Source organism: Procambarus clarkii, chromosome 37 (assembly GCF_040958095.1).
Source record: "Procambarus clarkii isolate CNS0578487 chromosome 37, FALCON_Pclarkii_2.0, whole genome shotgun sequence".
Taxonomy (NCBI): Eukaryota; Metazoa; Arthropoda; class Malacostraca; order Decapoda; family Cambaridae; genus Procambarus; species Procambarus clarkii.
This window is the reverse complement of record NC_091186.1, coordinates 25,779,329-25,804,328: the sequence shown is the minus strand read 5'-3', so window position 1 is coordinate 25,804,328 and position 25,000 is coordinate 25,779,329. Positions and strand designations below refer to the sequence as shown.

The following is a 25,000-nucleotide window of genomic DNA, read 5'->3' as shown; positions in this document are numbered from 1 at the left end:
TATCCATATCAATCTGGAGAAAAAACAATGTACATGGTTATCTATCTTGAGGTTATCTTGAGATGATTTCGGGGCTTTTTAGTGTCCCCGCGGCCCGGTCCTCGAGCAGGCCTCCACCCCCAGGAAGCAGCCCGTGACAGCTGACTAACACCCAGGTACCTATTTACTGCTAGGTAACAGGGGCATTCAGGGTGAAAGAAACTTTGCCCATTTGTTTCTGCCTCGTGCGGGAATCGAACCCGCGCCACAGAATTACGAGTCCTGCGCGCTATCCACCTGGCTATGAGGCCCCCTCAAACCCCATGGTGATCAAACCCCCCATGGTGATCAAACTGAACCCGGCAACATTTTTCAGATAATCCCCCAAAGTGTTAAAATTATTCATGTATTTTGTGCATGATGTGTGTTGTACTGGCTTGCCAATGAGGATATGTACTTACTGAAACAAACTTTAGGCATAATCACCAAAAGTATATTTGTATTACTGAAGATATCTGGCACCATAGGGGGCCAAGACTATGTATGAACTATGTGTAATAGCCAAAATCACAGATCTAACCTATGCTAATCCCAACTTAGCACAACAATGCTACAGGATGCCTTCCTTCAAAGAATAGCCTATACAGTATCTTCTTGAGGTTACAGTATCTTAGACGATTTCGGGGCTTAGCGTCCTCGCGGCCCAGTCCTCGAACCAGGCCTCCTTTTCATTACACACCCCCAGGAAGCAGCCCGTAGCAGCTGTCTAACCCCCAGGTACCTATTTACTGCTAGGTAACGGGCATCAGGGTGAAAGAAACTCTAGCCATTAGTTTCCGCCTCCACCGGGATTCGAACCCGGAACCTGTGGACAACAAATCCAAAGTGCTGTCCACTCAGCTGTTATGCCCCCATACAGTGACTAAAATTTAAGTCTGTTGAACAATTGTGCTGGTGGTTATATCAGCCATATTTCAAGAAGTTTCTTCAGTATAAACACATGTACAGTACTGTAGTACAATATGTTTATAATATAACGAAGTTCATAAGAGGCAACTGGAATTTAATAAACCATCTGAATGTGGTAATCATATCACCTTTTTTCTTCCATATATTGTATTAATTTTGGCATATTTAAAACCTCGAGCCTCTATACCTAGCTCATATAATTAATAATACTTATTATTAAGTCCAGGAGTCATTAAATAGCATGTCTACAAATATTTATTCGCTCATTTATGTACACTTTGAGATATATGGGAGACATAAAACTGCTTTATATTCCAATTTGTGTATGAACAGTTTTTTATTATAATATTCCATGGATGAATTTTAAAGAGATTCTGAAAATGGTGAAAATGAAAATTCAAACAGGAAGATCTTGAACATAGAAAGTCCTACCCTAGAACACCGGAAAGATGGAACTGTCTTACCGCCATTGAAACATTCGGGTTCAACAGAACCCATGCCAAGCCCAAGGAAAAGAGGATTGTTAGCCAGCCAGGATGGATTTGGAACCTCATAATGCACCCAATAAGCTGAGGCAGACCTGTAATTGAATGAAGTCAGGTCATCACTGAATCAAGGTTCAAAATCTGCATGAGGTACCTAAAAAGGTCTGCATGAGCCACATATAGAGAAATGCAGGACCATGGAAACCTCTAGAAATAAGACTAATCTGAGGTGCTGAACATCACATGGAACTAAATCCTGGGGGAGATACAGAGTATTCAAACTCATACATCGACGAGGGGTACGAAAAATTGATCCCCTAAAGCAAAATAACTTTTGGAGAAGGCACCAACTTGCAGGAAGGACTAAAGAACACCTATGGATCTGCCTTGCAGCAGAGCCATGTTCCTTGCCCAATGCATAGGACAGAAAGGCGTCGTCCCAAGGAGGAGAATTGGAACCGGTAAGCAGTTGTGAAGCTGAAGACTCCGCATCCCCAGTGGGAGGAGATGGCTCAACTACCTCCACTGTCGAAATGGATAGGACCATCCCAGGCAAAAGCTGAGCTATATCCTGAGCTAAACCCCGCCCTGACTCTGAAACTCTGAGATGCTTCGGAGCCAGAATCCGGGTGAAAGACCAGGAGGACAACCACCCCCCGCAGAAAAAGGAAGAAAAGGTGCAGTTATAAATTCTGTACCTCCAATTCTGGGTCCCTAAACACCAAAGGAGCCAACTCCAGAGAATCCAAGTGAGCACCATGCTATAAAAGCTAAAGGTGGGGCAAACCTAGTTCGTTAGTTGGCAGTTGCCAGATAGGCTTCCTGATGTGAAGCAGGTTCAGAGAACAGAGGTCCACTATTGCAGGATTCTGGGTAATAGGTGTCACTGATCCAACAGACAGCATGGCAGAGACAGAGAGAATGATCCTTTGCCAGTAGCAGAACATAGTGTGCGGACTTGACAGGTTGATCCATGCTGTAGATATGCAGGGGTAATTATCAGGGTCTGAAGGCAGCTAGCCAAGCAGGACACCAGGCCACTAGGGATGCTCACCAAAAGAACTGACACTGAATGCAGCCTGTAACATATAAATGATGTCTGCAGCATACCATGTAAATAGAGTTCACGTGTGCCCTAGTGCACCCCACTCAGAACCAAAAGAAAGCCCAGAACCCAGGGCTTACACAGAGGAGTCAATGGCTCATGAACTGCCCAGTGGTCAGGCCTCTCGAGGGCAAACTCCTGAACACACCAGAGAATTAACTCTGTCAGTGCAGGTGCAATGTAAACAAGCACTCAAGGAAGGGAATCCTAAGTGCAAGCAGCTTAGAGAGCAAAAAAGGCAACGTCCATACTCCAAGCTGGGAATAATACACGTACAAGAAGTAAATACTAAAAGAAAGACCAGGAACACATGCAAATGACCCCCTGCAGGACAAAGTCCAAAAGATGGTAGCATTTAACTGAAAAGCATAGACTCTCCACAACAGAGGATGACCTGGAGAGCTAATACACAATGTTTGCACAACATCAGTGCCAGGACTGACCAATGGTGCAGGCATGAGCTTGCTCCAGGCTGCCTGATTATGGCTATTGTACTACAGTAATGGGTTTACATGTCATATCAAGCCCTTCCAAAATCATAGACAATCTACAGAAGACCAGAGGCCAAAACCTTGTCCACTGTAAGATGTGCAAGAGAGTAGGGGATACTTTGATCACCCAAATTAAGAGTAAAAGCCACCAGAAAGGTTGACCTCTTAACTTTCTGGGAGGAAAACTGTGTTTCTCACTTCAGTCATTTTACACACAAACACCTTGAACTGTAATAAGAGATTTTACTTCTTGCTTCACATCACTCTTTATTCATTAACAGACATACTCCTTCATTTCTCTAATTTGATTTCACTATTATCTTTAGGATATTCATTACATTGTATTCTTCATGATTATTTCCTTTTATGTTACTGTAGTCCCACATAAACCGACCACATTGAGCTTTCCTTCTTTGAGAACTTTTGCCACTTTAAATTGATTCAGTTCCAGATTTATTCATCTAACACAAAATACCTGTTAAAATGATCAAAATTGTCTGAATTTAGTTCAGTCATTAATTTTGCAATCATATTAATTATATGCTTTCCACATTCTTGCACAAACTTGCTTCACAAATTCTTCTCATATGAATATTACGGTATTTACATTACGAAGACACGACTGGTTGCTCTTGGTCTTAAAATATCTTAAAGATGCAATGGATACTCCTTACCCAAATCAAATATGAAAATTATTTATAGTGTACAGTGCATGTGAACCCCCCCCCCCCACATGGTTTGTGTATGCATTTAGTATTGTAGAATTTATAAAGCTGCTAATTACCGTCACTGATTGTCGCTCTCTTCAACTACTAACAGTACAATGTTGTGTGAAGGCTTCACCCATTTCCTCTATGTTCATATTGCCATGCACCGAATCCTATTGCCATTTCTTTGACTTTATGTATGTTACTTGTACCTTGCTCATCTTTCTTTTTTTTTACGTTCCTTCAAACTTTTCACTTTTGTGTGTTTGCTTCATTAATCTCCAGTTTTGTCACTCATTTTTGTCTCACAGTGAAAACAGATGATGACTGCTCCCTTGTATGATATCTAAACAAACATGTATAATTCTTTGATAAACATTTAATTCTTCATTCAAAAAATGACCAACATTTAAAAGCATCAAAGTGTGATGAAGGAGGTTCTGCACAAGTCTACTTTCTCAAGCAAAGAGATTTCCCAAAGCAAACATGGCATCATAAATATAGAGACTAATAGATAAACAAAAATAGTATAATACACCTAATGATCTTAAGTTTTATTACATATTAAAAGTACCCTCAAGAGAGTATGTGTGTATAGTTTAAATTTGTGAAAATAGTGCAGCCTCCATTATCTAGATTCCCCATTTTCCAAGTTTATAGGTAATGCTGATAAAGATAGTCCCAATTCTCCATCCCTATTAACCAGAGTATGCCCAGTGAACGAGAGTTAATCCCATTATTTGTGAAGTGTCGACACAATTTATCGGTGGAGGACACTTGTTTATATTAAATACTTGAACGTTAAAATTGAATTGGTTTTCTACAAATATATACTCATGCATTCCTATTAAAACAGTTGAAAGTATTTTAAGCACACATGCCTGATAAGATATATATACCAAACCATGAGGAATTGCCGTAAAATTGTTTGACAATTTTTTTATTCAATCCCGATTTTCATTTATACGGACATCTGGAGGTATTAATTGGTCCAGATAATTGAGGTCACACTTTATGCATAACATAATCCACATATTCATCCAAATACTTGTTAAAGATACATTTGTAGGGGAAAAAATTCTTATAAACATACTGTACAGTATGTAGTATTATACTTACTATATACAGTATATAAATACCTAACATACAACTCACTTTGTTATTAAAAGAATAAAAACTATTTTTTAGGAAAGAAATCCTAGCATGCATTAAGAACATGTCAAAGGTATTATTTCTTCTCTGACTATTTTAAATACAATTTCAAAGAGAAGAAGGGAGCACCTTGATAAACAAATAATTCATGTTCAGTATATTAGTTGAAAGCAAATGGCTGCACTAATATGAGACATAACTGCCTTGCACTACTATATTTAGCAAATGTAACTTTTTCAATATGTGATGTCACATTACTGTAATAGATAATGAATTCTAACCATATTTATAACATAACCAGTATGATATAAAAAGATTTGGCTATCACTATAATGTGTACACTTAGTACACAACCCCCACCTGAAAACAGCACACTGCAATATGTAAGAAGAGCTGTACAAGTTGTGTGAAGGCATCTGCATGAACAGTACATTTCTTTTCTTTTTTTTTACATGTGTGACCAGTAAATGGACTATTGAGCAAGTACAGCAAAAATGTGTGGGGTACTATGCACATGTGCACCTACAATGTACTGTAACATGTGCCAGCACCACTTCATCATCTGTGTAGAAATACAATGAGTGCACAATTCCCTGAGCAGACAGTACACTCACAAGAAAGCCACACACTACTACTACTACGAGAGCAAAAACGTGCCACATCACTACTCTGTAACATATCGCTGGCAGCATGATCACAGGCACCGATAACATGTCCCGGTGTGATCTAAACATATACTAATATCAGCACCAAAATAACTAGAAGCAAAGGCATGGCACAGCTAGGCACCACAGTTACCAATAATTCCTCAACCAGTACAGAAGCTTGTAAAAAAAAAAAAATAAGAAGCAAATTACACAGGGCACAATATTCATGTTACAAAGCATGATATAATGAACAGTACAGAAAACAACTATTACTAAAAGTATGTGTAGCATAATGTTTAACTAATATTTTTGTTAAATAGATTGTACACATTTCCTTTTTTTTATTTTCTTTATTCCTTTGATTTTAAACAAATGCCTATTAAATGAAAAGTGAAATGAGGGAATGAATGACATATGGTGCAGTTCAAAAGAGCTCAATGTGTGTGAAGAAGTTCAAGCTTAATACAGGTGGCGGCTGTGGTAATTGAATATGTTCTATATATGATATTACAGGTGTAATGGTGACACACAATAAAGTGGGAATGGTACCTGACAGTGACAAAGTGGGTGTTATGTGGTTTTCCAGGAATAAATGACACAGGATGCAGACTGAAAAATATGTTCAGGGAAAGAAAATGATTTATAACTACAGTAATACATGTTTAAAGCATAATGATATACAGTACATAGGTACATTTGGCATCATGTAAATGATGAAGGGGTAGAAATAAATAAATTATAAACAAATTATTGAAATAAAACAAAATGAAAGAAAATGGAAACAAATAAGAGAGAATGTATCCCTAAATTAATATGCAGGTGGAGGCTGTGAAGAATCCAGGGTTCTCCGAGAGGAAGGGGAAAAAAGAATTTAGATATGCCAAAGAGAGTTTTGAAGGGCACACATATAATAGCTCTATAAAATGACAAGAAAATATTTGAAGACATAAATTAGTTTAATCTGATATCTGAGGGTGAAACATGAGTGATAAATAACTGAGAGAGTGCGTGTATGAAGCTTCAATGAGTCACTGACAAAGTACATGGATTGGAAGAAGAAAAATTAAGAGAATAAAATGAACAATTTGTGGGGAAATGAAGACTGCGTTTGAAAGGAAGATCAAAGAAACGTGTAGAAAACAAATGAAAGTAGGATGCCAAAGAAAATGTATAACATAAAATAGTAAATAGCATGGAGAGAGAAAAGGATGGAAGGAGAATCAGGATAAAGGAATGGCATGGAAGAAAGTGTTGTGTTTCGCACGGGCATAGGTATGCGAGTAAGTGTATCATGAAACTGGAGAGTGGGAGAAATGTACTAATACAAACACACAATTTCACTAAAATTAAGATTTGTTTTACCTACAGTTAATAATATTAATTACAGGAACAAAAGTTTTACTAACTTCTTTTTGTTATCAATAAAATAATTAAAATGGAAGCCAAACTAGGAGCAATGAAAATCATGTGAGAGCAAACCAAGACATTATAAAGACGAGTACCAGTAAAGAGAATACCAGTAGTAATAGGAATTAAAATCAAAGACACTTACCTCAAATTCTATTTGATATTCGCTCTTGTTGCCATTCACCTTCATTGATTTGTGTTTGAGTCGCTGAGATAGCTCATTCACAGGGAAGAACGAGTAACCACAGAGTAAGAACTCCTCCAGGGCATCATAAACAAACCGATATTGATCCTGTTGCACGACAAAATTAAATTTAGATAATATGGAGTAGAAATGCTTGTCACATATTGAAATTGATACAGTATATGAAATTTACTTATAATTATGTTTAGATTTTAAATGGTGTATTAGGGAGCTAAAAATGATTATAATTGTCACCTGAATATTACATACACAGTATACTTTATACAATCACTGACATAAAACTTTCTGAAGAACCTTTAGATACAGTATATCCCATAAACCCAAACAAAACACCACATAAGAAATGTTTACTTTTCCATGCCAAAAAAATATTTAGTGCTGTGTAAGGAATTTATTTCTTGTATAGTCAGTGCATTTTTATAAAGGCAAGATACAGATATTATATACAAGAGCTAATCATAATTTTACAGCTGAAATTTACAAATGCAATTTTTAGGTTTAAAAAATATAGGATCAGTAGAAAATGATAGTTTGCCATAAGCTGTAAAAGTCTTCTTTTTCCTAGTGATATACAGTATACTTATACAGTAAATATTACTACACATTGGAGGCAAGGTCGCAAGATACATTCTATATATAACAAGATTATATATAGAAATGGCACCGTGGAGAAAATGTAAGAGATCTCAAAGTGGTACTGTAAGGTAAGCTATTTACCAAAGGAACGAACCATCAAACTAGACATAGACAGAGACAGTCTATGAGACGAGACAGAGACGAGACAGTCTCTCAATGTACAAAACATTATGAAATACTTTAATCTTAAAGAGTCCCTTGAAGTTTGTAAAACAAGCCACTTGGCAAATCTATTATATATATCATCAGCTGTGGCTAGTAACTAGTCGGGTGATCACACATACAGCCCCCCCCTTTGGTTCGTAGGATCTTGATAAGCCAAGAGACTTACTTTTCCCAGCAACAGAAAACCATCTACAACATATGATCTATAAGATTACCTATACAGGGTATCTATGAAATAATCTACTGTATATTGATTGGTTTTCCTATAGAGTATATATTGTGGTACAGTCAGGTTCATTCTCGACTCGCAATCAGGAATTCGGCGTTTGAATCCCGGGTAGGAAAGAAGTGGTTGGGCGTATTTCCTTTTACCTAATGCAGTAAACAGGTACCCAGGAGTTAGTCAGCTTGTTGTGGAGTTACATTCTTGGGATGGTCAGTAGTTCGACCTTGGGAGACCTCAATATAAGCATAACATGTATGTGTGTATAATATTAATATATATATATTTATATATATAAACTGGCTGCCTGTCCCCCAACAAAATGAATTATGAAACTGTTTACCTATATTATTATAGATAAGCAAATCTGTATACATTATTGGTTTTACAATAATAATAATAATAATAATAATAATAATAATAATAATAATAATAATAATAATAATAATAATAATAATAATAATAATAATAATAATACTGTACACACAAAAATCACATTAACGTGATGCATCAATGAGAAAATCAGTAAGAGTTATACAGTAATTAAAATCAAACCCATATTAATAATAATAATAATAATAATAATAATAATTTATTTAGGAAAAGTACATACATAGTTGCAGAGTTACAGTACAAACATTCTGTTTGATTTAAAGATAGAGGTAGTACATACAATACCTAAAGCCACTAGAACGCATAGCGTTTCGGGCAAATATTCTGCTTTCAAAGACCACTACACCACGACATGGTCAAAATGCCCGAAATGCCACGAATGCCACGACATGCCCGAAACGCTTTGCGTAATAGTGGCTTTAGGCATTGTATGTACTAGCTCTACCTATAAGTCAACCAATCTCTGTAAAAATTTATTGTATGTATGTACCTTACCTAAATAAATTTATTATTATTATTATAAAATCCCAGGTTACAATGCTTTTGACCATGTTGTGGTGTGGTTTTAGGCATTGATTTGAGAATACCCTGAACATAAGTTCAAATCCTTCTCATACCTACTACTGATTTGATCAATAATAATAATAATTACATTATGTTTACCTTTTAATATTTGAAATTGCCTATGTATGTTATTATTTACCAGAATAACCTCTGTTGTTGTTGTGGGGAGTGGGGTAGGTACAGCACGGAGCCTCCGGCGGCCTACTCCGAAGGGACAATAACAAACTGAAGGGAGCGGGCTAGGGAGCATACTTATACACAGGTTTCAGGGATCGTTGGTTGCCTATTGGAGTTCAAGGATTCAATTATTTATATATTTATTAACAAAATAAACATGAGGGGTTTTGTAACAATATTCGTGTGTCATTGAAGCATTCTCGAAAAGTCACTACACGTAAATTGCGTTTTTGACAAGTTTTAAAGCACTCAAACTTTATTTAATAATAATAACAGATGCAGGCGATGAGTCACAATAACGTGGCTGAAGTATTTTGACCAGACCACACACTAGAAATTGAAGGGACGACGACGTTTCGGTCCGTCCTGGACCATTCTCAAGTCGATTGTCAATCGACTTGAGAATGGTCCAGGACGGACCGAAACGTCGTCGTCCCTTCAATTTCTAGTGTGTGGTCTGGTCAAAATAATAACAGAAATAAAAATAATAATAACAATAATAATAATAATAATTAAACAAATATTGCATAGGGTGTGATTACTTTTACAGGTTATAATCTGTGAGGTCAATCTTAAACATACAAGTTAGGCATATATATATAGAGTTCCCCAAAGGTCGAACTACTGAGCCTCCTAGGATAATACCCCGCCACAGTTGACTAACTCACTGGTACCTATTTTCTGTTACGTGAAGAGAGGAATTAGATGATAGGAAACGTGCCCAACCATTTCTGTAACGCCTAGCTGGGACTTGAACCCAGGATTCCCGATTGTGAGTTGAGAACGAACCTAACTGTTAGATAAGATAAGATGTTTATTCGGGTAAAGATACATTGAAAATGAGTTACAAACATAATGTGGGATTTATAGAGCAAGTACATACGATGCCATAATAAAATCATGGCATTTTGTACTTGGTATAAAATTATTTAACAAAAAAGTTAAAACAAGTACGAAACCCAAATTTTTCGTACTTGGTTTAACTTTTTTAACTCTGGGTTGTTAGATAATTAAATTAATTATAAAATAAAATTAATAAAAATTAGGACTCCAAAATACTCCATATTTCAATAGTTTATGCCTGTCATCCTTTTAGCATTTGCCTTTTTTTGGCATTCATGTGTTATTTATTGTCCATAATCGTTCTCATTTTGTTGACTCACTTCTCTTTAGTATTATGTGTTATTCCCCCACTCACACTTTTTAGTTAACTTGTTTGTCATGTTTATGTTCTACCCGAAACGCTTTGCTTCATTAGTATGTGTGTAACTCCTGTCCTTACAATTGTACATTACTCTGTAGCGAGTAATCCTTATACTCGCTCCATTATCTCATTATCTTAATAGCAAAATTAATTAGCACTAATTACAGAAGCTACAATCCTTTCCCCAATTACAGGTAATACAGGCAGTTCTAATCGACCCAAGACTCTACAACTCTTATGTTCGTTGTATACACATTCTATCGAATAAACAGTGATTGATTGATACCGGAGTATTTGTATTAACGCGCCGCCTAACTACCTACCACAGTTTCGATCAATCCCAGACGTGCTTGCTTCATCTTTTTGACATAGCCATAGATATCCAGCTTGCCATCTTCTTCGTTCAGCTCCAAGTTGGCATCAAGAGCTATGTAGACACCGGTCCTTGCACCTCCATCACTGTCCAGAGAAAACACATTACATTAGGCTGTACTCGGGCCGTTTCAGTAACCAATTATCTCACAATACGGTCACCCATTTGCACCAAGACAAAAGAAAATCACACGTGGATTACAAATTATTTTGATTGGCTGTTTGGCATAAGGTGTCAGATTCACGAAGCAGTTACGCAAGCACTTACGAACGTGTACACCTTTCCTCAATCTTTGGCGGCTTTGGTTACATTTATTAAATAGTTTACAAGCATGAAAACTTCCCCAATCAACTGTTGTTATTGTTATAAACAGCCTCCTGGTGCTTCGGAGCTCATTAACTGTTTAATAATTGTAAACAAAGTCGTCAAAGATTGTGAAAAGATGTACAGGTTCGTAAGTGCTTGCGTAACTGCTTCGTGAATCTGACCCAAGGTCTATTAACCGTGAGAGGGTTATTTGAGCTATCAGCAGTTTGGTGATCAACCAGTAAGTATACTTTAGTCATAAATTAATGTGAGGGATAAAGTAAACTCTCAGTGTATATCAAATCCAGGTAAATTCCGGCAAAATGAGAAGTAGGGTACACCTTTCGTTGTAACTATCTCTGTGCTGGTGAAGGTTAAGACATGTCAACTTATGAAGGGTTATAACTATCTTCATATGCGATTTTGACCAAACCACACATTAGAAAGTGAAGAGACGACGACGTTTCGGTCCGTCCTGGACCATTCTCAAATCGATTGTGAGAATATCTCTACAATCGACTTGAGAATGGTCCAGGACGGACCGAAACATCGTCGTCCCTTCACTTTCTATTGTGTTTCTTGGTCAACATATTTCAGCCACGTTATTGTGACTCCTCGTCTTCATCATATCCGACGCCCCTGTTTTGTTTCTACCATATAGTTAAGACGTTCCGGTGTACCTGCAGTGCACAATGGTGGGGCCATCAGCTGGAGTTATATTGGCTTGCGTCCAGAGCTTCACTCTCCGCCGGAACTCTAAGAGACCATTGATGAAGGGTTGCGTATGTGAGGGCCACTCTGTATAGTGATACTGGACCACCTCTCTCTCCTCCTCAGGCTGTGAATGGTGAGGCTGGATTACTAATCTCACCAACGAGTCCTCCTCGAGGGGAAACAATGACACTAGAAGCTATAGATTACAAGTACGTTACAATTTTAATACTCGTGAGATACGCATAAGAGACAAAGAAGTAGTGGGTAGCCTCACGTGTCCTTCTAAGCTGAGTTTCATAGTGCGAATCTGGAAGTTGGCCAGCTGCTCTTCCTTGAGAAGGTCGACTTTGATGCCCTCGTAGTGGTCAGGACAGCCAACCATCGCTGGCCAGTATTGTACACACATCACCTGAGGAAAGGTGCCGTTTGGTCAACATGCTAGATTAAGGACCTAGAACATGCTAGAACATGATTAAGAACATGCTAGATTTGCTAGATTAAGGACCTGCCCGAAACGCTGTGCGTACTAGTGGCTTTACAAGAATGTAAATACTATACTATCCAATGTATTCTCACAAACCCAATGTACCTTCTTGTATATATATAAATAAATAAATAAATAAATAAATAAATAACATATTTCAGCCACGTTATTGCGACTCTTCGTCTGCAGAGGGATTGTAACTCCTATGACCAGCTCAAAATGCAAATTTGGTATAAATAAACTGAAAATAACTTTTCATTGCATGCACAGGAAAATAAACAGCGTAATATAGATGCATATTCATGATTTACGGCAACCCACAAACCTTATTCAGAACTAAATTAAGAATTCTTAAAAATATGTGTGAGATAAATATATGGCTCGACCACTGACTGGAGATGGGGGAGGGGAAGTAGTCAATCTCTTGTGTTGGTCTCCCAACTTAGATTTCAACAGGAATGGTGTTGATGTTGCTAATGAAACTGTAAACTAAGAGATGTTATCCTACATAAGCTCGACTAAAGCTGACTTTATCAAATAATTTCATGATCTTATTGTTAGTTTTTTCATTAGGAATAAACTTCAGTTAATGTTAAGTTGCAGTTATGTTAGGTACAGCTGAAGCCAGCTGATTAAACCACAAATGAGGTGGCACGGGCATGAATAGCCCGTAAGGAGCCAGCTGTGTACTCGAGCCTTCATATAGTCGGCTGACTTTCAACTCTCTAACCTCTCTCACCATGTTAGGACCCCTTATAAACACTCTCCATACGTATTGCTGTTAAACCTACCATTAAAGTCTACCCTCTTCTTGGTGCTTTTCTACCAAAAACAATCAACAAAACTATTATGGGTCATTGCTCCACGTACGAAACCACTTCAGAGGCCCTCGGGTAAATTCGGTAAATATCACGAAGGTACGTTAATACTTTCTTACCTTAATAAAATCGAATGTCTTGGTGAGCATCACAATGAGACGCGTCTTGTGCTGCCAGACCAGACGCCAGAAGTCGGCTATGGTGTTCTCTAGAGGTCCCTGTGTCGCGATGTAGGCCTTCGGCGCCAGCAGACTCTGTGGGGACATACGTCAGACGTAGAGTCACTACGTCGATACAAGAGTTGATATGTAGCCTAAAATACAGTAGACTGGAGGTTATGAGAGCTTGCGTCGATATAGGAGGCGTTAATATAGCCTAACGTACAGTATAAGGTTACAGCAATACATTAGGCTGGAAGTTATGCGACTTACGTCGATAAAGGAGCCGTTAAAATAGCCTAACGTACAGTATAAGGTTACAGCAATACATTAGGCTGGAAGTTATGCGACTTACGTCGATAAAGGAGCCGTTAAAATAGCCTAACGTACAGTATAAGGTTACAGCGATACATTAGGTTGGAAGTTATGCGACTTACGTCGATATAAGAGGCGTTGATGTAGTCCGAGTCTGGGACGTCTGGGAGGACATCTAACACTACTCTGTTGTAGTCGTCTGCAAGAGATGATCCAATATTGTTAGACCTGTTGAAATTGGAGGCTATAACTGTGTCTAGGTGGCTATATACAGCTGTATTTAGGAGTCTACAGCTGTATCAAGAGTCTACAGCTGTATCCAGGAGGCTACAACTATATCTAAAACGCTACATTTTTTCTAGGAAGCTAGAACTATATCTAGGAGTCTACAGTTACATCTAGGACGCCAGATGGCGGTGTGGAATAGGAGACGAGCTTTCGGGGGAGAAACTCCAGCTGGCAGAGATCAAGATGCCAGCTGGCTGGGGAGAAACAGGAGACCAGCTGGCGAAAGGTAAACAGGTAGAACTTACAAGGAATACTTCTCTTGTGTGTGTTCTTGAGCTCATTGGCTTCCTTGAGCGCGTGGCGCAGTGAGTGAGGCTCCACCTTCGACGCCATCTGAAAAACAAAACGACGAAATTGAAATTGAAATAAGTTTATTGAGGTAAAATACACACAAAGGGATGAGGTAGCTCAAGCTATTCTCACCCCGTTCAGTACATCGTGTTAATACATACATAGACACACATCACAAACAATAAACATAAGCGACGAAGGAAGCCTATGATTTTTTTTTAAATTTTGCCCCGAGGGGCGATTTTATTGGGCAACGCCACTCATCCTGTGATAACGCCACTCATCCTGTGATTATACATACAATTAAAGAGTCGACTGTTGGCAGCCGTGGAGTGAGGACGTTTCTCGACCCTCCGTGGCTGTTGGAGTTGTTTGCTGTTTTGGTCGCCAGGTGGTGTGGGCGTCATTGCCCTACCAGTTTTGTTGCCTGCCTGGCTGCGTTGACGTGGCAGTTCTGACATGGGGGGCCATCTTCCTCCTGTTCAGCGTGTGAACTCCGTGGGCCTGGAGTTTACTTGTAAGGCTGGTTATCCGACCATCGAGATGGTGATGTGTGACATGCTTCGTGTTCCGGTGGAAGCTGTTTACGGTGTGGAGCTAGTTTCGGCCCATCGGGTTGTTATTAAGTTCGTGGGGGAGGACGAGTACCGGGACTTCCTCCGTCGGTACGAGGGGCGTACGTTGCCGTTGCCAGACGATGCCGGCTCTGTGGCGATTTCGGACCGCAGTGGTACCCTGACTTATGTCAGTATCCATGGTGCGCCCCTGGAATTCCCTGATGACCTCCTCCGGCGTTACTTCGGGGGTTTTGGTACTGTTGTCAGCGTGCGGGTGAACACGCTCTCCTCGGGGCGGTATGCTGGGAGGCGTACAAACATTCGCACGTTGGGGATGCGCCTGCGGTCGGATATACCTTCTTCTGTCCGGCTTATGGGGTACTACGTCCGGGTGTATTATGCCCGGCAGCCTCGTACCTGTTTCCGGTGTGGCCTGTTGGGGCATCAGGCTGCCGGATGCTCTGAGGCCCCTGCTGCTCCTGTCAACTTGTTCCGCGACGAGGATTTCCCGCCGCTCCCTCTGGAGGCTGTCTCCGGTGATGTTGATGAGGTGGTGCGCGTCCCGTCTGCTGCTGCAGCTTCCCCGGCGGCGCCTGCCGTTCCTCCGGTTGTTGCCGTCCCTCCTACGGTTCTTGAGGTACCGTCGGTTGGTCTGCCTGATCCTGTTGCTGTTCCAACTGCTCCCATGGGCCTTCCTGGAGCTCCCTGTGTGACGTCGCTGTCTTCTCCCTCGTCTTCTGATGCTGCGCCTGGCCCTGTGTCCGTGACTCGGGTCCCGGATGTGCTTGGTGCTGGGGTGACTGCGGAGCCTCCTGCTGTGTGTGGCCCGGTTCCCCCTGTGGTAGAGGCTGCTGCCGTCCTGGCGTCGGTTCCTTCGGCTCGTGGTACCCGTGTTTCTGGGTCACTTACCGGCTCGTACGATATCCGGCCGGTGCCCAAACGTTCCCGGCGTTCGTCTTCTTCCTGGGCCGACGTTGGTGACTTCAGTGACTGTAGGGCTTCGGATGTTGACAGTTTGGATACGGATGCGTCGATGTCTCCGCGGTTCGTGGTGGCGGAGGTCCATGTGCCTGCCGGTGCTGGTGCCTGTGTCTCGGACGTGCCTTCGGTTCTTTCTCCGCCGGGGGACTCTCCGCAGTGGGGGGTGGTGGCTTCCGCTGCCAGGGATGATGTGGACTCTGGTGCTGGGCGTGGCCTGGTGGTGACGTTACGGAAGGATGCACGCCGTCCGGGTTCCCTGCTGTCGTCTGGTGGTGTGCCCGGGGCCGCGGGTACCCTTGTGGTGCGGGTGCGCGTTGGGGCCCTGGGGGACGTGTTGCCGGCGTCTGTGATGCCACCGGGTCACTGGTCGAAGATTGCCGAGTTACTGCTGTCTGACGGACCGGAGTGCTTTCGTGGGGGGCAAGTTCCCTTCCTGTGGGGGCGAGTGGCGACTTCTCGCCTCATGAGTTCTACCATCTGGGTCCCCAGTTTGCAGGTGTTTGTTGCCCCGGTTCCGGATGTTATGGCGTCCCCGGTGGATGGACGGGACCCTTGGCAATGGGTGCTCTGGGAGGCGTTCAATGTAAGATTCCCGCGGGCCAAGTTCCCGGGCAAGTATGTGCTCTGATTTCTTGTGTATTTGCTCTATGACATGCTGTGTGCCCTTCTGGCTGTTTGTTTGCCCTGTTCTGTTATGTGCTTCTGCCTCTCCCTTTGTGCGTAGCTTTGCCGTGTGGCATATTAGTTTCTAGTGCTTGGCGTCACACGTTTCGCGTTTTGGCTTAGCATTTCGCCTTTCCTGGCTTTGCGATTCACCCTTCACGGGTACGCCGGGGCGCATCCGATCCCACGATCGTCGTCGCCCCTAACTCAACAACAACAACAACAACATACAATTAAATTCAACAAAACGACTTTTCATGGCTTATTTTTAACGGAATCATTTAATTTTTTTAGACAATTATATGTTAGTTCATAATTTTTTTTCCCCAATTTGAGTTAGGAGTTTATTAGTCGTTAAAAATTCTCAGAAGTGTCATGAGAAAATGGTTTGTTGACTAAACTGCCTTCAGTGGAGGCAATTAACACGTCATCGACATTATTAATGAGTAAACAACTAATCCCATAAAATTAATAGACATTTGCTAGCTACTCTTTTAACAAAAAGCTCCCGAAAACTCAATTTGAGTAAGGCAGGTTGTTATCAAGATTTTGTGCAACATAGATTTCAAGCTTGACCTCTGAGAAAAGAACCAGGGCGTGCTTGACCACCTCTCAGAGGATGACTATGGACTGAAAGCTCTGTTGACCAGACCACACACTAGAAAGTGAACGGACGACGACGTTTCAGTCCGTCCTGGACCATTCTCAAGTCGATTGTATCGACAATCGACTTGAGAATGGTCCAGGACGGACCGAAACGTCGTCGTCCCTTCACATTCTAAGGTGTCGTCTGGTCAACATACTTCAGCCACGTTATTGCGACTCATCGCCTGCACTGAAAGCTCTCTTTGTATAGGCAATTCAGCACTTGTTGTATAGAATGTCCCTGACCGCGAGTTCAACCGTTGTACAGGATGGCACTAACCTGGAACTCCACCTTGTACAGGATCGGGTAGCGACGATGCTGTTCACAGATTCTGGGAAGATCCTTGGCTTCTATGGGTTTTGTGGGAATGGCGCCAATGGCTTTGTCTTCCTCCGCTGTCATATGGAAAGAAACAGATCCGTCAGACTCTTGTGTCTGAAGAAATTACAGCATTGTTTAGTCATAAATAATCACCTCTGGGAATAACTTACGTGTTTTAGCTCTTAGGGAAGATTCATAAGGAAAATAATGACATATGTTGTAAACTTAAGATGCAATGACACAAAAATAATGATTACTTGATTAAATTAACGAGATATCGTGAACGAGGCCAACTTTATTACGACTAAAATTCTAAATTTTCATTTCGTCATGGTTTAGCAATTATTATTCAAACGCTTATGCACAGAGGCTTAGCGAGACTCGAAATCAAACAGTTGTATTCGTAACAACTTATGCAAAGCATTAAACACTCATTGTCTGGGCATAAAATGAAGGTAGCGTTGCGCACAGTTTGAGCGGGAAGGGGGAGGGGGACACGCTGGCTAAGCTGCATTAAATGTGAGTTAGGAGCCGCGCCTGTATGCTATCCAACACGAATTTATATGTAGTTTGAGTAAATGTAAATTTCGCTTGATGTGTGTGGAGAGAGAAAGAGAGAAAGAGAGAGAGAGAGAGAGAGAGAGAGAGAGAGAGAGAGAGAGAGAGAGAGAGAGAGAGAGAGAGAGAGAGAGAGAGAGAGAGAGAGAGAGAGAGAGAGAGAGAGAGAGAGAGAGAGAGAGAGAGAGAGAGAGAGAGAGAGAGAGAGAGAGAGAGAGAGAGAGAGAGAGAGAGAGAGAGAGAGAGAGAGAGAGAGAGAGAGAGAGAGAGAGAGAGAGAGAGAGAGAGAGAGAGAGAGAGAGAGAGAGAGAGAGAGAGAGAGAGAGAGAGAGAGAGAGAGAGAGAGAGAGAGAGAGAGAGAGAGAGAGAGAGAGAGAGAGAGAGAGAGAGAGAGAGAGAGAGAGAGAGAGAGAGAGAGAGAGAGAGAGAGAGAGAGAGAGAGAGAGAGAGAGAGAGAGAGAGATATGAAGAGAAGGGTTGGTGTCCATTTCACAAACTCAGTAAACAGACAAATTCACAATTATTCGTAAAACTCTTCGTTGGGAGTAATTGAGCGCGTGTTCCACCATTGTGACATACAGAAACAAGATCTTTCAGTACAATTTTATTTATGTATTTATATATATACAAGAGTTCCAACATTCTTGTAGAGCCATCGGCTCGCATAGCGTTTCAGGCACGTCCTTAATCCTAATATTCCCTGGAATACGACCCGCCAAATCGTTTAACAGCCAGGTACCCATTCACTGCTGGTTGAACAGTACATTTAAGGATTGATACCCAGTCAATCCTCCCCGGCCAGGATACGAACCCAGGCCAAAGTGCTTGCGAAGCACAGGGCGGGTGTTTCACCACTAGGCTGCCCGGGACGCAAGGCAATTTGCATCTCAGTATTTTAAGTAAGCGTATACACCCGAACCCCGTGTCCATCTGGTACGTCGCATTCTTTACGGAATCAGCTAATTCGTTAAAAAATGCGACACAATAGTACAGATTAAAGCACCTTAAAATTGACGTGTGGTCAGAATAGTTGTCCGGAGTAGGCTTTTCACCGGTGTGGATCCAGGAGGCTATATATACCCAAGCTGGTGAAATGCTACATGGTTTTCCTTCTCCCTGACGTGTGGCTGCCGGTCTCAGGAGCACCAGGAGGCTCTCACAGCTCTCTGAGGCTCTCACAGCTCTCTGAGGCTCTCATCTCTGCCTCACTGACCCGGTGAGCTGATAGTGGGAAAGGAATATCGGAGCAGGGAAGGAGCAGAAGAGGAAGGGAAAGGATGGCAGGAAAGTTGATATCGTTGTACAGCCATGCATGCACATACACACAAATACACATACATACATACATACATACAAAGATACACTCTCAAACATGCTAAACCTTGTCACTCTCTTCATGCACATATGTATAGTCTATACTCTCTCAACTATCAACCCAAAGGCGCAAAGTCACCATCAACCACAACCACAAAACAGCTACCCAAAAAATCGCCCTCAAATTATAAGGCTTACATTCGCCAATTCCATCGCATCCCATTTATTATTCTACTCCACTCAACCCTCAATTCAAACGTATATCTTCACAAATCCAGCACCTGTGCACAACCTTTAAGCACCTTCTAGGCAATTTATTTTTAAAGATCAGATCAGGAGTCATTGTAATAAGCGGTCGGCATTTGAAAGACGGAGCGTTGGGGGCCCAGGAATTGAAGCTCGCCCTCCCAAGTACATATAGGTGAGAAGACACACACAACGGATTCCGCGAAAAGGGGCGATGCGGTGAAAAAGTTCGTTAGTGTACGCGCGAACTTTTGAATTCGAAATTTGAAATTTGAACCCACTCAGCTGCCACGGGCAGTGGGAGCGCGCCAAGTGGGTTAGGCGCTTATACACGACCTTGGCTGTGGACGTCCCCTCTATCCACTAACTGCCACCTGTTGCCCATCGCCACCCCATCCTTCTCTCACCCTGGCCGGTGAACCCTATAGAGATGGGCTCTGGGTCGCACACACCTGACTCAGTGTCACCTGTGCTAGTCAGATATACACCTATAACATTATGTGTCAAACCTGCAAACCTGTCAAGAGAGAGAGAAGATGCACCTCCCCCTGTACCCAGGAGAGGTGAAATAAGCTTCATAAGCCAGCTTAATTAAAGCTTCATAAATCAGCTTATTAACGTAATATCTATTAGTTTAAACTATATTTGACATATTTATGTACCCAGAGGAACGTACACAAATAGGAGAGCTTTCGTACACATAACAACAAAATTGTCGTACATTAGCAGCTAAATCGTCGTACATAAGCAGCTAAATCGTCGTACATAAGCAGCTAAATCGTCGTACATAAGCAGCTAAATCGTCGTACATAAGCAGCTAAATCGTCGTACATAAGCAGCTAAATCGTCGTACATAAGCAGCTAAATCGTCGTACATAAGCAGCTAAATCGTCGTACATAAGCAGCTAAATCGTCGTACATAAGCAGCTAAATCGTCGTACATAAGCAGCTAAATCGTCGTACATAAGCAGCTAAATCGTCGTACATAAGCAGCTAAATCGTCGTCGAACCACAGGGCCCCTGTGGTTCACTTCAGGGCCCCGTGGTTCACTTCAGGGCCCTGTGGTTCACTTCAGGGCCCCGTGGTTCACTTCAGGGCCCTGTGGTTCACTTCAGGGCCTTGTGGATCTTCAGGATGCCTTGGATCACACCAGGTTCTTTGAGTTCACTCTGGGTAAACCTTTGATTCACCTCATGTCCCACATGATCTGAACGGCCTGTGGGCCAAGCCTTTTGGGACCTCTGTCTTCAGATACTCCAGTTTTACCTCTCGCTTCTTCAAAGGGGGATCCCTCTTTCCAGTCACCTGGGGCTCTAGGAGACTCGAACCGTGGACCCCATGTGTGTGAGGTCGAAGCTCTGTCGACCGAGCTATTGTCTATTTCCCCCGGAAGTGTGGATGACAAAAGGGATCCCTCTTCTTTCTCCTCTCTACCTCCCATCTTCTTTCTTCCTCTCCCTTCTGCTATCTTCTCCCATCTCCCTTGGGCTTCCAGCAGCTGATATATGGACGCGTCACGGCAGAAAGCACTTGAGACCATATGAGGGGAATATATTGGTTTACCAAACCTGCACAGTTTACCTCCAAACGCTACAGTTCCACTGGAGCTTTGAGGAAATACCATTATCAGAGGAAACCGATCAGCAAGAGTACCTACCAGGAATACCAACAGCGAGAGGGCACTATCCTTATCACTATAAGGATAGTGGCAGCGGTGATTTACAACCAGGCAGTGTAAGATGTTTGGAGGTGCAGGATACAAGCCACAAGACCTGCCTTAAAGTAATGGAAAAGACGGTCACAAGTTACAAGGAGAACGAAAACTATGATTCTAATACCTGAAGACTTGAATCCCAAAGACATAGATTACTGATAACCCACAAGGATATGATGGGTATGGAGAGCAAAACTGGTAGACGTAGCTGTCAAATACTTCTTGAAGTATTCTTAGTTCAATGGAGAGGACCCATGAAGAACCCGCCAACGGCATTTTCCTCGGTGTTTACCCAAAATAAGGCAGATGTTCAGAAGAATACAAGAGGCCCTTTAGGAGCTGCTGGTCGCAGTATTATCGTAATTTGAGTACACAGCAACTAAATTAGTTGGTTAGACCAAGAAAACTTTCAAGAATTTTTAGCTGCAGTATACTCAAACACCATAATACTGAGGCCAGCAGCCCCTAGAGGGGCTCTTGTACTCTTCTGAATGTTGACCAGACCACACACTAGAAGTTGAAGGGATGACGACGTTTCGGTCCGTCCTGGACCATTCTCATTCTCTTCTGAATATCTGCCTTATTTTGGGTAAACACCGAAAGTGTCGCTGGTTGGCGAAGTTGTTCCAGAGGGAAACACCGACACCTCGAAGCCGCCCCTGCCATTCATGTGGGTGGCCGGTGCTCCCAGAGGAAGCTGGCCCCGCCATGGAAGAAGCCACCGCACCTACAGGAAAGCGCCGACCCCTGGAAAAAGGAACACCGCTACTCCAACTCCAGCGTCATATCCGTTCAATTTCCGCCATAGACCGCGACGCAGGATAACACCAGCGTCCCGTAGGCGAGGCTACGCGCCACTGAGCGCTCCACCAGGCATATACGTCTGCTCCTAAATCCACAACTCACACATTGCCACATTAATACACACATGTAAACATTTATGGTTAAAGATCTGGGGCTAGATTCACGAAGCAGTTACGTAAGCACTTACGAACCTGTGCATCTTTTCTCAATCTTTGGCGGCTTTGTTTACAATTATTAAACAGTTAATATGCTCCAAAGCACCAGGAGGCTGTTGATAACAATAACAACAGTTGATTGGCAAGTTTTCATGTTTGTAAACTGTTTAATAAATGTAACCAAAGCCGTCGAAGATTGAGGAAAGATGTACACGTTCGTAAGTACTTGCGTAACTGCTTGGTGAATCTGGCCCCTGAAACACTTTCATCAAAGATTTACAATATCTGTAAATTTACTGTACAAATAACTAAATTAACAAAATAAACATTGATAATATTGGACTTCAAAGAAATGGAAAAAAAGAGTTAAATATTAAGACGACGGCGGCAGTATTCTGAGTTCCCGCCATAAACTTCTCCCATATATATTACAATCCCAGCTCCCTCATGCTGTCTATTGATCATCTATCTCCAGTATCAGCTATTGATAGGTAATGGCTCAAAAGGGCCACCACTTACGGGCTATTCGTGCCCGTGCCACCTTTTGGATGGCTTAATCTTCATCAATCAATCAATCAATCAATCAATCAATCAGACCACACACGACCATTTGGTCACCATTTGGTCCGGGAGACATCTCCCGTCACGCAGGGTGCAGTCGCACCTCCACGGATCTCCAGTATCATCTATTGATACTGGTAATGGCTCAAAAGGGCCACCACTTACGGGCTATTCATGCCCGTGCCACCTTTTGGGTGGCTTAATCTTTATCAATCAATCAATCAACCCTCATGCTGTCTGGGAGCTTGGATGATTAATGTTTGTTTGTTCTAGCTACGGAATACTTCCTAAATTGGATTACAACACTGCCAGTGTTGTAATCACCAGGAGGCCTGGTCGACGACCGGGCCGCGGGGACGCTAAGCCCCGGAAGCACCTCAAGGTAACCTCAAGGTAACCACTGGTAATGGGGAGTCGGTCGGCCGAGCGGACAGCACGCTGGACTTGTGATCCTGTGGTCCTGGGTTCGATCCCAGGCGCCGGCGAGAAACAATGGGCAGTTTCTTTCACTCTATGCCCCTGTTTCCTAGCAGTAAATAGGTACCTGGGTGTTAGTCAGCTGTCACGGGCTGCTTCCTGGGGGTGGAGGCCTGGTCGAGGACCGGGCCGCGGGGACACTAAAAAGCCCCGAAACCATCTCAAGATAACCTCTCAAGATAACCTCTCAAGATAACCACCGTCAGTCACAAACGCCAGAATTAAGGAAACTAAGGAAGGACTATTGGCCCATTCGGACGCAGCTCTTATTTATTCCCCCCCCCCCCACTAACTCGCTCACACGTGTCTATCCTACGCTTGAAACAATCCAAAGATCCCCCGGTCCAACGTTTCACAGGGACGTTAGAAAGAACTTTTTCAGTGTCAGAGTAGTTAACAGATGGAATGCATTAGGCAGTGATGTGGTGGAGGCTGATTGATTGATGAAGATTAAGCCACCCAAAAGGTGGCACGGGCATGAACAGCCCGTAAGTGGTGGCCCTTTTGAGCCATTACCAGTATCAAGAGCTGATACTGGAGATCTGTGGAGGTGCGACTGCACCCTGCTTGACGGGAGATGTCTCCCTTGATGGAGGCTGACTCCATACACAGTTTCAAGTGTAGATATGACAGCCCAATAGGCTCAGGAACCTGTACACCTGTTGATTGACGGTTCATCATATCTTCAGCCTCGTTATTGTGACTCTTCGTTTTCCTCTGTATATGTATACTTTAGGCTTATATCGAGGTCCCCTCAAGGTCGAACTACTGACCTTTCCCAGGATGCTACCCACAACAGTTGCCTAACTCTCAGGTATACCTATTTACTGCTAGGTGAACAGCGGCATTAGGTGAAAGGAAACGTTCATAAACATTTCTGTCCCTCCCCTGGAATCGAACCCGAGATCCCCCCCGAGTGTAGGTCAATAACGAAGCCGACTGCACTACTGAGTCACCCATATGTAGAGATATCCAATCCGGTTTCACCTTACTCGTTATCATCCTAGAGAATGTAAATTTAGCTTTCATAAGATAGCGGCAGTTGTTATCCCAGGAATTTACCCGGCTATCCTCCTCTGTACACGACCAAGTAACCTCACGTCCGGGTTTTCTGCCTATTGGGGAGTGTTGTACATGCTGCTATGGCGGTGTGTCCACTCACAGGATGAGTGGCGCTGCCCAATACTGTCACTATGGCGGTATGTCCACTCACAAGATGAGTGTCGCTGCCCAATACTGTCACTATGGCGGTATGTCCACTCACAGGATGAGTGACGCTGCCCAATACTGTCACTATGGCGGTATGTCCACTCACAAGATGAGTGGCGCTGCCCAATACTGTCACTATGGCGGTATGTCCACTCACAAGATGAGTGGCGCTGCCCAATAAACTCGCCCCTCGGGGCAAAATTTAAAAAAAATTACTCACGTCCCCTCAACAGTTCGGCGACGATAACGGAATTTCAAGGCCTAAATGGGACCTAACAAGGGTTAAGACGAACCAGGAGACATTTACAAATGAATCTCATTGTCCTCTTTATCACCATTAAAGATAACGCCCAGATCTTGTCCGGCATTCAACATCGACAGCTTCACGTAACACCATGCTATCGTACTATCGCTATCGTACACGTACTATTGCTATCGTACACAGGCCACCCAAGCCTTGCTCGTAGCTCCCCAAGCTACAGTAAATTTAGACATTTAAAGAGAGACCTTCCACCAGGCGTAGAGCAAATCAATAAC

General features: G+C 42.5%; 1 protein-coding gene across 5 annotated transcripts in view; it reads right to left on the bottom strand.

Moving 5' to 3' along the window:
• Positions 1-25,000, bottom strand: part of Ptp36E (protein tyrosine phosphatase 36E) — a 79,340-nt gene that overhangs the window by 23,495 nt on the left and 30,845 nt on the right. For all 5 annotated transcript variants that reach the window (XM_069337304.1, XM_069337306.1, XM_069337307.1 and 2 more), the window contains 8 exons: positions 17,383-17,498; positions 14,211-14,298; positions 13,800-13,876; positions 13,324-13,458; positions 12,177-12,311; positions 11,869-12,026; positions 10,833-10,968; positions 7,088-7,234 (listed from right to left, as the gene is read on the bottom strand). In XM_069337304.1, the coding sequence (XP_069193405.1) occupies positions 7,088-7,234; positions 10,833-10,968; positions 11,869-12,026; positions 12,177-12,311; positions 13,324-13,458; positions 13,800-13,876; positions 14,211-14,298; positions 17,383-17,498 (992 nt within the window). The remainder of the gene's footprint in view (positions 1-7,087; positions 7,235-10,832; positions 10,969-11,868; positions 12,027-12,176; positions 12,312-13,323; positions 13,459-13,799; positions 13,877-14,210; positions 14,299-17,382; positions 17,499-25,000) is intronic.